We start from the raw sequence: 13,641 nt of genomic DNA, 5'->3' as shown, positions 1-13,641 counted from the left end.
AAGCACAGAAACATGAAGTCACGTGTCCATGGGCTCCGCAGCAGAACCAGGACTCCTGCCCAGCAGTGGGATGGTAGCAGAACCAGGACTCCTGCCCAGCAGTGGGACGAAGGTAAGGTCTGCAGCCCAGGGCAGGACCGATCCGTGGCTGTCACACACACCTTCACCCTCGAAAGCCCTAGTCCTCCCTCAGAGCTAACACTGCAAACTTCCAATGAAAGCTATACACGTTTCTGCTCATTGCTTTAACTGACCCGCTTACGCACTTCTGCTAGCAACCCGCCCCACCCCGCCCCTTCTGCACCAAGCAGCAAGCACACCCAAGCCTTCCAAGGTCTTTGGGGCCTTTCACTGCATGTCCCACTTCCTCCCGGTTTCCTTTCCGTGGCCTCCTTCCTCCGTGGGCCCCGGCCCTCAGGAACAGTGCAGTGTTGCCTTCCCAGCGCATGCTGAGCTTCATGGCCGAGTGCTTTTATGTGCTGGTCCCTCCGCCTCAGGCCCGCTCTCACCTCTGCCTAGTGACCTCCTCACCCTTCAAATGTCACTGCCCATCGAAGTCTCCCTGAGCAGCCCAGATGGGCAGTCGGCCTAAGGGCCAGGCTCACACTTTTTAGAGCAGTTGTCACAGGACACAGTAATTGGGAGGTTAGGAATATGTCTACTCCAAAATACAAAGTGCCTTGAGGGGAAGGGTCATCTATGCACTTCCCAGATAGTCTGCCTACTGGGTTCTTACACTCAGTAATACGTAGTAGAAGTTTGTTAGGCATGTAAACAATTGAGTTCAAGAATACACTGTTGCTCATCCCCTCCCATTTCTGCCAAGTATGCGCTCTGGGATGTGGAAGCAGGGTGGCCGATGTAAACCAGGTCTGGATAGATGGCTGTAGGAACATGTCAGAGCAAATCCGTAGCTCACAAATGGTAAGAGATGCCAACACCATCCCATCTTCCTCGAACTGTCAATCTCTCTTTAAACTTAAGAGTCAGGCAGCAGCTTCTGTGTGCACCCATGGAACGTCAGCTCAGTGCAGCCATGGGGAGAGGGTGCCCCGAGAGCCAGAGGTGTGGGGGGCAGGGGAGGATGGGAGGGGAGCTCAGCACAGCCTGCGTGGAGCCCTGCTTACCTCCTTCCTGGGAATTCATGATGTTCAGGGCAAACAGCATGGCATTGGAGAACGTGGTCGCCTCCTCCTTACTGGCGAAGTTCAAGCCATAGACCTGGCGGGCGTCTCGCCACTGGTGGAAGGTTGGTGTCGCCTGATTGTACTTCAGCCCTTTCACAATTGAATAATTGATCACAACCTGGAGGGAAAAGAGAGAGAAATACGTCTAAATAAATAAAAGGTAAGTGAGCTGGAGGGAGCTGCCATGTGGCAAGGATATTGTGTCCCCTGGGGCGACCAGAGGACAGGCAGATGGGTTGGGTCACCAGGGGAAAGCGTGCCCAGGCAGCTTTTCGGCATGATCTTTGGAACACTGAGGGGCGAAAAACTGGCTACTTCCTTCCACTGTAATGCTGTGTAGTCACAATCTCCAGATGAGAGACCTGAGCTGGGAGCCAGTTCCTCGGGTCCTGGTCCCTGCACCCCTCTGGGGCTCAGTTTCTCCACTTACACAATGCAGTTGAGAATCCTGGCTCTATTGCCCTCGTGGGGTTACTGCAAAGGCCACATTGTGATGCATGTCTTATCTAGACTTCCAGACACAAAGATCCTTAAAGACAAGGGTCCTTTCCAATCAGTATTTATGGCTCCCAGAGCCCTCTGCATAGTGTGTATAGTACTGGAAACACATCAATAAATAGGTTATTAGTTAAAAGGATCACTTGGAAAAGTTAAAATGTACCATACCAATATACAGCATTCCCCCCCCATTCCCCCCAGGTGCTTGTCTCCAAGATCTGAAACTGAGAGCCACCGGCCAGGTGCTCAGTCATGTGTCACTGGAACTGCTATGGCACTGGAATGGAACCCGCCAGTCACGGCAGGTTGGCATCATTAATATCTTTATCGTTAATCAAGAAATATCAACGGACTGCCAGGATGAACACCAGGCCCAGCAGGGAGAGCCACTGAGCAAACCAGACAGCATCCAGACATCTGGGTGCTCACAAGCAGGCGGGACTCCACGCCAGGCCCGCCAGGCCCCTGAATTTCGCTCCTGCGGGATGTAACAGAATTCTTTAGCAAGTGGGGCTCACTGAGGGCGTGGGGGCCTGGAGCCATTATTTTGCAGCCCTCCGGGTCCCCTCTGCCCAGTCACATGATCTGAGATCATGGAACTCAGCCGTCTGTTTTCTTATCTGTAAAGGGGGAACAATGGGATGTGGCTGTGGTGTGGCCTGCCGTTCAGCACGTCGTGAGGACTAAGCTCTGCATGTGAAAGCACCCAACTCAGCCGCTGGCACAGAGCCGGCTGTGAGGGAGCGTCAGTGAGGAACAGGAAGTCCCCCTGACGGAAGCCGCACGTGGAGTCTGGATGGTGGGCTCTCTGTGCCTCCGTGGCAAGAGCGTTGCTTCAGGAGACGTACAAGATGGTTTCTCAGAGCTCCCTGGCTTTGCAGCTCCACGGTTTGTGATCTGAAGTTGCAGATAACTGTCCACTGTGCCCCTCAGTCAGGAAGGAATTCAGAATGCAAAGGGATGTGGCCAAGACACCCTGCTAGCGGGCTGGGACCCTGTGACGGTAATTCTGATGACTGCTCTCCTTTCCTCTGCATGCTGCTGTGCTGTCGGATAAAGTAAGGCCAGAGGACAGCAATATGGATACTATCTAGAATAGCTTTTCTCTGTACCCTAGACACGTGGAAGGTGGGTCTGGGTTATCCTGTGTGAAGAGAGAGGGGGGAATCCAGTGAACAAAGTGGGCTGACAGTTAAAATCTTTCTGTGTACTCATGGGTTCCATTCCTGTGTTTACTCTGAGTGCATTACTGCAAGTCCCCTTGGGGGAGTAGGTTGGCCTCATTAAATACCTCTCCCCCAACACTCCTCCCCAGAGATGACCACGTTTCTGACTACCATCACTGTCAGTTACTTTTGCCTATTTTTTTTTGAGTTTTCTTTTTTTAATTTTTCCCCCATTACCATTTAGTCCCCTTATACCCACCCCCCAAAATTACCACACTGTTGTCCATGTCCATGAGCTCTTTTTCCTTTTTGCTTAATCCTCCCACCCCTTACCCCCCACCCCTTATCTGTCATCCTGCCCTCTATGGGTCTGTCTCTATTTTGCTCCTTAGTTCAGTCTGTTCTTTAGATTCCACATATGAGTGAAATCACATGGTGTTTGTCTCTCTCCGACTGGCTTATTTCACTTAGCACCATGTTCTCCAGGTCCATCCATACTGTTGCAAAGGGTAAACTTTTCTTCTCTTTTATGGCTGAGAAGTATTACATTGTGTAAATATCCCATGGTTGTTTTATCTACTCATCTACTGATGGACACTTGGGCTGTTTCTATCTTGGCAATCGTAAGTAATGCTGCAATGAACACGGGGGTGCTTACGTTCTTCCAATCAGTGTTTTGGTTTCCTTTGGACATACTCCCAGAAGTGGGATTGCTGGGTCAAAAGGCAGATCCTGCGTATTCCTGCACTACATAAAAATGGATTCTTATGGTGCATACTCTTGTTCTTTTCACTCAACATAATGTCTATGTGATTCGCCCATGTCATTGCATTTATAAGTATTTAATTCGTTTAGATTGTTAGTTACATAATATTCCATCTTTTGATTTACCGCAAACGACCAATCCATTCTCCTGTCAACAGACGTTTGTGTAGTTTCCAGGTGCTGGCTGTTATGAATAGAAGTATGAACATTTTCGTACACGTCTTTCGGTGGACGCAGGTACGCGCTGCGTTTTGGAACGGTCTGCCTCATCATTTTTCAGAGAGGCTCTGTCAATTTACACTCCCCGCTGACATCAGCATCATGGAGGAGTGAGAAGAACCCTTTGTATTTCCCCTTAAATTTACAAGTTGGACATTTATAATCCAACAACGGTTTATCTGCTCAACACGCAAGCATACCTGAGGGATCCATGCATCAGTACATCTGAAGGTGGACATACAGGAACATGCAGGGGATGTGGGGCAGAAGGAAGGGCAGGGGCAGTGTCTGCGGATGTAGTTCAGTGGCTGCCAAGGCCCCAGCTAACGCAGTGGCAGTGGAGGGGTTGGGGTGCAGCCCCCATGCTACACTTGATGGAGAGTGAGAGGGGCAGAAGCAGCGCTGGTGCCCCTGAGGCCAGCTCCCTCTCCCTGACCCGGGAGCAGTGGCGGAGACGCACCCAGTAGCACGGCGGCTCCTGGGGCCGTCGGCCCATTAGGAACAGGAGTCAGTGCTGCTGCTGGAGAACCTGGCTCCCCCCACACCCGGCGTGATGGTGGTGCCCCGAGACTGAGGCAACCTGGGCATAGAGGGGACACTCACCACCTTGGTCACCCAGGAGTCAATTTCCACGGCACCAACACCCCCCCCCACAGTGACCCAGGAGGCCAAGGAGCAGGGTAAGAGAAAACAAAAATTTGCTCTATTGGAAAATAAAAGAAAGACCTCTAGTAATCTACGAAATTGTTAAGATTAAAATGGTATCTAAACAAGAAGAGTACACTATCTCAAACGTACAGAAAATGACAAGTCTCTAGAAACCAATCTCAAAGTCATGGAAGACTGAGATGTAAATGACAGAGAATTCAAGATCGCAGTAATGAAGAAACTCAATGAGGTACAAGAAAACTCGGACAGGCAGTTCAATGAGCTTGGGAATAAAATTAATGAAAAGCAGTACTTTACCAAAGAGACCAAAGCTTTAAAAGAAAGAATCAAACAGAAATTCTGGAACTGACGAACTCAATATATGAGACGAAGAATGCATTAGAGAGCACTGGAAACAGAGCAGACCAGATGGAAAAGAAAATTCATGAGCTCGAAGGTGAAAATCTAGAAATGATTCAGGTGGAAGAGAGAGAGAACTAAGAGTTAAAAAATGAAAGAACTCCATGAGAATGATCCGGCCCCATTAAGAAAAGCCACATAGCATGGCGATCCCAGAGGGAGAAGAGACGCAGATGGGAACAGGCAGCCTATTCAAAGCAATACTTGATGAGAACTTCCCAAACCTAGGGAAGGGACTGGATATTTGAGTATGAGATGCTAACAGAACACCTAATTATCTCAACACAAAAAGACCTTCTCCAAAACACATTATAAATTGTCAGAAGTTAATGATAAAGAAAGAATTCTCAAGGCAGCCAGGGAAAAAAGGACAGTAACCTCCAAAGGAAACCCCATCATACTATTATCAGATTTCTCAGTAGAAATCCTACAGGCCTGGGGAGAGTGGACTAAACTTCGAGTAAGGTGACAGACAGACAGAATCAGAACATAAAAGTTAAAGGGAAAATAAGCGTTAAAATAGCTGAAAATAACTATAGCTGCTACAGCTTGGTGATAATTCTGGCACCATTATCCCCATGGGGTTACTCAGACAGGAAAGGCGCTCCATACAATATAAAGACATTAAGCAGGGAAGATACCCCTATTTGGCCATAATACCAGGAATCTCCGCCTCCCTCAAAATGTTTGACCTTGTAATCCATACTGACTGTGAAAAAGACCTGTGAAAACTAGTCTTTTCTCCTGAGGTCCATACAAGTTATTGTGAACTAGGTTTCCCACCACTTTCACTAATGGTTTACTAAGAAACTCTTTTATGTCCCTGGCAAACACGCCCCATTCATTCGGGGAGAGTCTCAACCACACCCTGAGAACCATGTCTTGAACATGCAGTTCCGGTGGAAGGCAGTGTTAGTAACCCCCGTGTCACACTCCAGAGCTCCAAGTTAGGGTCCGCACAGCCTGTCTGAATTTATCCAGGAGATCGCGGGAGAATTCTGCCAGAGCCTCCCTGCACGGGCAAAGTTCTCTTCCTCCACGAGCCCCCACATGTGCTTTCCTCTGCAGGTGGCTCCTGAGACCAGGATGCACGCTGGTTTGCAGGAATCCTGTTCTCCAGTCCTGTGCCCTTTCCAGCACACTGTGCGATCTTCCTGGTGGGCCCTGGAGGGCCACCAAGAGGCATGAAGAGAATGGAAAACTGGTCATAAGAAAAGCAAGCACTTAAGGAGCACCCACTGTGATTCAGAAATTGCACTAGGTAACGGACCTATGTCAAAGGCGTGGGGTCCTAGGGTGGTATGCCATGCCAGTCCCCACCCATGGATGTTATAAAAACGTGTAAGATGTTTTGGTTGTCACCATAATTGGGACCAAGGGTGCTATATATCCCTCAGTGTATGGTGCCAAGTGCCTTGAAAAGGCAGAACTAGAACCACTGAATTGGAAGAATAGGAAAGAGCTTCTAGAAGGTTTGTAGAGACACCTTCCTATCAGTAAGGCTCATCAATGAGGGAAAGGGATGCTTCTGAAGGTACCAAGTGTCCCAGGTTAGACAGACTACCTTTAATCAAGAGCTCTGAAGTGGGGATGTCTCTTTTAGCCACAAGAATCTGAATCTTAATTTGGCCAAACCAGAAACACATTCAACTAGCAACCCACTAAAAATAGACTCTTAAGTTTCTGTTCTCTCTTTTCTAGTTGCTAACATGCAGATTCTTGCAAAGAGCAGCTAACCTGCTGCTCAACTTAGCCACGGCTTGACCAACAAAGGATGTCAGAGATGCTATTTAGGTAGAGTTCTCCACAAATGCCGAAACTATAGATCTGTTGATTTCACTGCTAAAAATGTCCTTTTCGATCTCTATGAAGAGAACCGGAGGGAGAACAGTGAAGTACAAACCCAAGTCGCTGTGGTCAGGCCACACAAACCCTTTCTCCACGTCGCTGTTTTGGTCCACAGCACACTGGGCTACTCTGTCTTAGTTACGTGCGATGACTGTTCCTGACATAGGCACTCTCCGCCCCGTCTGAGCGGAGGTACACTCACAAGCTATCTCATCTGATTGGTCCAGGATGTACTATCTGGGAGAGAAATGCTCCTGGATCCTTTCAAACCACCTATATTCCTTCCAAAGTAACACTGAGGGGGCTGATAAACCAAAAACCTTCACTGTCATGTTGCTCACAGATATGTAGGCATAAAACAAAACTAACATATTTGTGCAATGTGTTTTTTCAAAGCTGTCTCCCACCTACTGTTTTATTCTAACGTGACAGTAACGCAATGAGGTAGGCGGAGTGTGGACTGCTGTATGACACAGATGTGAAAAACGGCGTTCAGAAAAGACAGTCAGTTTAAGGCCTCATACCCTGGTGTGTGAGACTAGAGTCAGAATCAATGAAAACTTTTCTTAGGGAACTAAATGGGAATGGAAAAGCAAAATAAAGACTATATCAAAAAACAAAAAACGTGAATTAAAATTAAATTAGAAGCAAATTAAAAATTTTTTTTAAATTTATTGGTTTGAGAGAGAGAGACAGAGAGGTCGAGATCGAGATCAGTTTGTTGTGCCACCTATTCATGCATTTATGTGGTTGATTCGTGCATGTGCCCCGACTGGAGATCAAACCTGCGACCTTGGGATATAGGGATGATGTGCCACCCAACCGAGGTACCCGGCCAGGGCTGGCGTCAGAATTTGAACCCAGATCTTCTGACTTCAATCTCGACCTTATTTCTTTTTTACCTCTTTTCACTACGCCTCTGTGTGTGTCTGGGCACAGGCTCAGGTGTATTATCGGTGATGCTAGCACTCACCTGCTGGTCCTGCAGCTTGACTCCGACGACCCGGAAGGTGCTGCTGGCAGTGTTGTGGTAGATGTTGACCCGGCTGAACCCCTGCTGGCCGGGTTTGATTGGTCCCCATTTCTTGCTGGTGTCATCGTAGACCATCACGGAAGCCCGGGCTTGGCAGATACTCTGTTCGCTGCAGAGCAAGAGAAAATTCAAGTGTCAGCATCAGGCACAAGGGCTGGAAGCCGGCTTTGCCCTTTTCTGAAATCAGAGGCTAACTGCTCTTTGACGCAAAGAAACTTTCTAACTGCCAGAGCTTTTAACTGTCTATGGAAGGGCTGCTGTGAGGTGATGAGTCTTCACTGTCCAAAGACCACGGGGAGTGGAGTTTTCTGTGCCAAAAAAATTTTTTTTGAAGACAGAGGGGAAGGGAGGAGAAGAGAGGGAGAGAAACATCAATGTGTGGTTGCCTCTTGAGAGCCCCCACTGGGGACCTGGCCCACAATCCAGGCGTGTGCCCTGACTGGGAATTGAACCAGCGACCCTTCTGTTTGCAGGCCGGCACTCAATCCGCTGAGCCATACCAGCCAGGGCTCTGTGCCAAAATTTTTGATGGCTTGGAAAATACAGCTTTCCTTTTAGGGGAAAAGGTGCTTGAATGTGAAAGGAATTACAATTACACCTGGCCAACTGTCTACCACATTGTAGGCCCTGCATTAAATCAGGCAGTGTGTTAAAGCATGGAAGCCTCATGACTTAGGAAGTAGCCACTGTCGCCCCGTTTCGTAGGTGGAAAATAGTGGCTTAGAGACTTGGAACGATTTATACAAATTCACATAGGTATTCAGTGATTAAATTTGGGATTTCCAACCAGTTCTGTATGATTCTAGGGCATGACATAGACAATATTCTTCACAACATCCAACAAAACGCTCAATTTATGATACGATGAGAGGGTACTCTCGTACAAGCTACACAGACAACAAAACATCGGGTGTTCTTCTAAAGAACAGAGCCGTACAAATCCAAATAAATAGATGGCTGCCCCCTACTTTGCTGAAGACATTTATTAATAACCAACTTCATCTGCTCAGAACATAACAAAACCAGGGAAAAGCAAAAGAAGCCCCTGGAGAGAGGAAACAGTCATCACGAAGATCAGGGAAGGAGCCCACCAGCTTCTTCACTCACACAGAAGCCTAGCTGTCCTGAACGCTTACTGTCTCAGTCTTCAGCACATCTGCACGCCCCAATTAAAACAGAAAGACGTCGTTGTTAGAGGCAGCCACACTGACAACAGCAAGCAGTGACCGCCATCAGAAAGAGAGGCCACACAAACACAGCAATCAGAATTAGAAACAAAGGTTAAAGCCCAGCAATTTTGGCCCAATTAATTTAGTAGAAGTAAAAGTATGTACCATAATGGATTGTCATAACAATAGACCAAGCTGTCAGAGAAGTCACATTATGCTCACCTTACCATATTTAAGGCAGGGAAAACAAAATATTCTAAAAAGATCCCACTCCCCAGCCCCAGTGGGTACTGGGTGGCAAATGAGTGGCTTTTAGGAGATGGGCCCTCAGTGACTTGGAAACCTCAACTCAGCTACATGTCCCAGAGGCTGAGCCCCTCGGGACCCAGCTCTGCTCCCCAGAGGCTTGGGCGGCGAAGGGTCCAGTGTACAGGTTATCATCAACCAGAACTCAGTGGACAGTGCGCGTACGAGCCTTTCCACACGTGTCCCCTCATTTCACTTCCCACGAGTCCCTCTGCACATTCCACGGTTGTCCGGCAGTGACTTCACGTGTCAGCGCTGGGGATCACACCCACTTGGGGAGCGTACACTGGGCCTCAGACTTGCTGCTGACCCCCAGCTCTGCTCTGGGCTTTTGGAGTCTGGGGTACGCTTGTCATCAGGTGTCCAAGCCTTGTGCTGAGGGCTATGTCTGTGGACAGATGTATCAGAAGTAAATCTTAATGGCTTTTTGGGGGTGCAATTGTGCTGCACTGTTTTTCCCACAGTTCACTATATATTTAAGGGTAAATCGGTGACGAGCAAAAGAGACGTGGGTCTTCTCAGAAGAGAGCCATACTATTACTGGCAGGGAGGAAAAAAGAAATCAACACTGTCTGCTTTCTCTGCCTTCTGGAGGCTGAAACCACATGTCTTTTAAGTCTTTTAAGAGAATATGCTCAGGAGAGTTGCCTTTCTTGCTAAAAGTCTTTTGGGCCCTGTCCTCATGAAGTCTGGTAGAAACGAAACTGTACCCAGAATCAAACAGACCTTAGTTTAACTCATAGTTTCATTCCAATACAAACTGACCAGAGATGAATCTCTGGGCTAAGCTGTGTCACCTACTGCCACCGATACACTCAGCTTCTAAGTGATGCTGGGCAAGCAGGTGTGTGCTCCAGACACTGCCCTGGGCTGGGAAAGAGCCTGTGATACAGCCTGGGATTAAAGTCAGAGGCATATGAGCTGAAACCCCAGCTCTAGCCCTTGCTGGCCTGTGCCCACAGAAGCCCAGGAAGGTGCTGTGTGGCAAGGCACTGCTCTCTTGAATCCCTGGGTGGCGGCCTTGGAAGTGGGGCTTTCAGATCTGTAAGAGAGCCTGTCATGGAGCAGAGGTGACCTATAGTCCCAGCTGCCATGTCTCTGGATGGCCACCACATCTGCACAGAAGCTAGTTTTCTCCAGGTCGCTCTCTGCCAATGACTGGACAGGGCAGGGTCACCGGGGCTGACCACTCCTGCCCGACACAGGACTCTTCGATGGGGAAACCCTGGCTCAGCCTCCTCATAAGCCTGTGTGCTGTGGTCTGAGATGCCCCCTGCTCAGTCCTTCTTCCTGCCCTCTTGCCGTTCACAGACGTCAGCCCTGCACCCTGGCCTGAAGCCCACCCTGCACAGACTCCTGCTCCCTCCATCCTCCACTGAAGCCTGCGGGGTCTTGGTGTCTGCTTCTTGGAAGACCCAAAACGAAACACCTTGCTGTAGTGCAGGCTCCCCAAGGGCAGGGGCATGTCTGCCGCATTCTCTGCTGTGACCCTAGAATCTGGCACAGAACAGGTGCCTGACAAATGCTCACAGTCAAATCTCAGAGCTGGAGAGAGCCCTTGAGATGGCCTAATCCACTCTCAGGTCCAACGCTCCATGCTTTCTAAGCAGCCCCGAATGAAAACTGCCAGCGAGAGGAACTTACTACCCTCCAAAGCAGCCCGCTTTGTTGTGAAATGGTTCAGTTGTTAGGCAATCCCTCCGGTTCTGTGACATCCCACTCCCTGCCCTCCAGTCACTGAGGTGTTCTGGATAGCCTATGACAGCCCAGTGTACAGCTAAAGGGACATCTCGATTCTTCTATCTTTTATTCACACGACAAAGCTACAAGCCCCCTTGCCCTCCCATCACTCTCCTCCAGTGAGTCCCAGTTTGTCACATTTTCTTAGTGTCCGGGTCCTATGACTAGATACGATCATCGCATCTCAGTCTGATAAACTCAGACGCCGGTAAGCGAAAAACATTTAGGGATGCAGAGGTGAGGGTGGCAGTCGCCGCCCTCAGCGAGCTCACAGCTGCTCGGAAACGAGGCACATGACTGCACACCTTACTCGGCCTGGAGGGGTGGGGGTCCAGGGGAGGCTTTCTGAAGAAAATGCTGAGTGCCTAGAGATGAAGAGCTTTCAACGCAGGCGAATTCAGGAAGGGGATGTGGGATCCTGGGGGTGGGGGAGCCGGCAGCCACGGTGGGAGGCAGGGCCAGGTGCTCTGCGGAGAACTGCACATGGACCTGGGGCATCTTGCACCCCCACACACCTTTTAGGGGTGCTTGCCTCCAATAGGTATTCAAACACCAATAACTATTCTTCTTATTGTAATTACAGCCGCAGGTTCCTTTTTCTGCTGTTGTTTTTAACACTTTAGGTTCAAATTGAACTTGTGGTTAACCAAAAAAACTTGTTTTGTTTTTCTTTTTACCCCATGTGAATGAATAGTGCTCATCTACCTCTGCTTATTTTATTCCCACCGACAAAACCTAAGTGCAGGAAAACACTCATTTATTCTACTTCAGACTCGACTTGTTTATTATCCCTTTGGGGTTTTGTTTTGCTTTTAATAACATCTTGACTGTTATCCAGCTTCGACACGGCCGCTCCGCTCTGAGCAGCCAGCTGTTTTCTCAGCACGCTCGCTTGGGTGAGACACAAACTGGACCACACACATATCCAAAGGCTGCAGAAGCTTCATCTGTCTAAATCATGTGTCAGTTGACGAAAGCAAGTTTGATACGCAAGTATTTTATTTTTTAAAATATTATTCTTTGAATGACTGAACTATTTTTTTTTAACATGAGCATACAAAATTCCTTTACTAACCTTAGGAAGTCTATCCCCGTGTCCTCCCCACAGGAGGCCCCACACCACGTGCGCCGGTGCAGACAGGGCCTCAACACTCCTGCCCGCCTGGCTCAGAGGACCACGGGGCCATGGGGGGCTTCCGGGAAGAGCTGGAGTTGATTCTCATGACAAGTGGGGAAAATTGGTCAAAATACTCAGTTTGGTACGCTCTCCTGGTGGGGAACTGCCAGATCGATGGACTCCCCCCCTACCCCCTGCCCCGCACCCAGGGGCCTAACAGGCTGCTGAGCAGTTTCCTCATCTGTGGAAAGTCAGTCTGAGTCTCTGCCCTGGTCTAACCCTTCTGGAAAAGCGCAGGTGCCAGGCCCCACTGGCGTCAGTCTCTGGCTCCCCCACTCCCCACATAACCAGGAAGGAGTCTCTGAATGTGTCACAGGCTGACACAGATGCTCTTTCCTGTGTACAGTCATCTTGGAATCCCTTCCACCCTACAAATACCTTTTGGGGCTTCTCCAGGCACTTACTACAAAAACTGGAAGAACAGAGTGTAGGTTCGTAAGTCAGGGCAGAAGGGGGTAAAGCCAAAAGCGGGCAGAGAGGAGCGGGGCTAATCACAGAGGCTGCTGGAAAACAGGTACTGGGGCTGGGCTTGGGAGAAATGCAGCCCCCAGGCCTGTGAGATAAGACAGGGGCTCCTCCAGCCCCATGCTCACTTCTACTCTCATCAAAGAACCTACTGGTGTGCCCTGCTTCTCGGTACCTGCACGCGTACCTGTCTGCCCCACTAGACTGTGAGCTCCTGGAAGGCAGGGACTCTTGTTTTCCCCTAGTAAACCCAGGACTTGTATGTTGTAGACCCTAACGACTGCTTGCTGAAGAAATGACTCTGTAACTGTGAAGTACGTTTATGATTGTGTGCCCATGGAGACATGCCTTTCAAAACCCTACTCCATGTATTCCCCCAGAGAGCAGCTGCCAAACAAACGCATCTGGTACAGATTACTATCAGCATTCTCTCTGCCTTAGCAGGCCTGGGATCAGAGAGTCAGGAAACCGCAACTCTCAGGGTGGGCCTACTGTGCAAAGTGAGGCAGCTGCTGCCTCTGAAGGGGCATCTTGGCTCCGGCTGGTTCGGGCATGGAGAGAGAGACGGGCAGGCTGCTCAGGCAAGTGCAGGGGATTCGGACCGCCCTCCTCTGCTCCTCTGGAGGGCCAGCCTGGGAACCACATTCTCTGTTGCCTGGATCCCCTACTGCAGGGGTGTCAAACTCATTTTCACTGGGGGTCACATCAGACTCACAGTTGCCTTCAAAGAGCTGAATGTAATTTTAGGACTGTATAAATGTAACTAATCCTTAACTAGGGGCAAGGAGCTCGGCGCTGCCGCCAGGTAGAAACAAGGTGCCGGGCCGGATTTGGCCCGAGGGCCTTGTGTTTGCCACCTGTGCCCTACTGGATCCATGCCTCATGGTCTCTCCCCAGCGCTGGCCCTCGCCCCACTCTGCCCCGTGTCCTGACTTGTGGCTCCCATCAGATGGAACAACCCACCACTCTGTCTGATCCTGCCTCCCAGCAGGACTGGGAC

At 49.5% G+C, this 13,641-nt stretch overlaps 1 protein-coding gene across 4 annotated transcripts in view; it reads right to left on the bottom strand.

Moving 5' to 3' along the window:
* The window catches only part of EVL (Enah/Vasp-like), a 122,405-nt gene that overhangs the window by 38,578 nt on the left and 70,186 nt on the right, over positions 1-13,641 (bottom strand). For all 4 annotated transcript variants that reach the window (XM_053927549.2, XM_053927546.1, XM_053927550.2 and 1 more), the window contains exons 2-3: positions 7,725-7,893; positions 1,128-1,305 (exon numbers count right to left, since the gene is read on the bottom strand). In XM_053927549.2, coding sequence (XP_053783524.1) covers positions 1,128-1,305; positions 7,725-7,893 — 347 coding nt within the window. The remainder of the gene's footprint in view (positions 1-1,127; positions 1,306-7,724; positions 7,894-13,641) is intronic.

This window comes from Desmodus rotundus, chromosome 7 (genome assembly GCF_022682495.2).
Source record: "Desmodus rotundus isolate HL8 chromosome 7, HLdesRot8A.1, whole genome shotgun sequence".
Classification (NCBI taxonomy): domain Eukaryota; kingdom Metazoa; phylum Chordata; class Mammalia; order Chiroptera; family Phyllostomidae; genus Desmodus; species Desmodus rotundus.
This window is presented reverse-complemented; position numbering and strand designations above follow the sequence as displayed.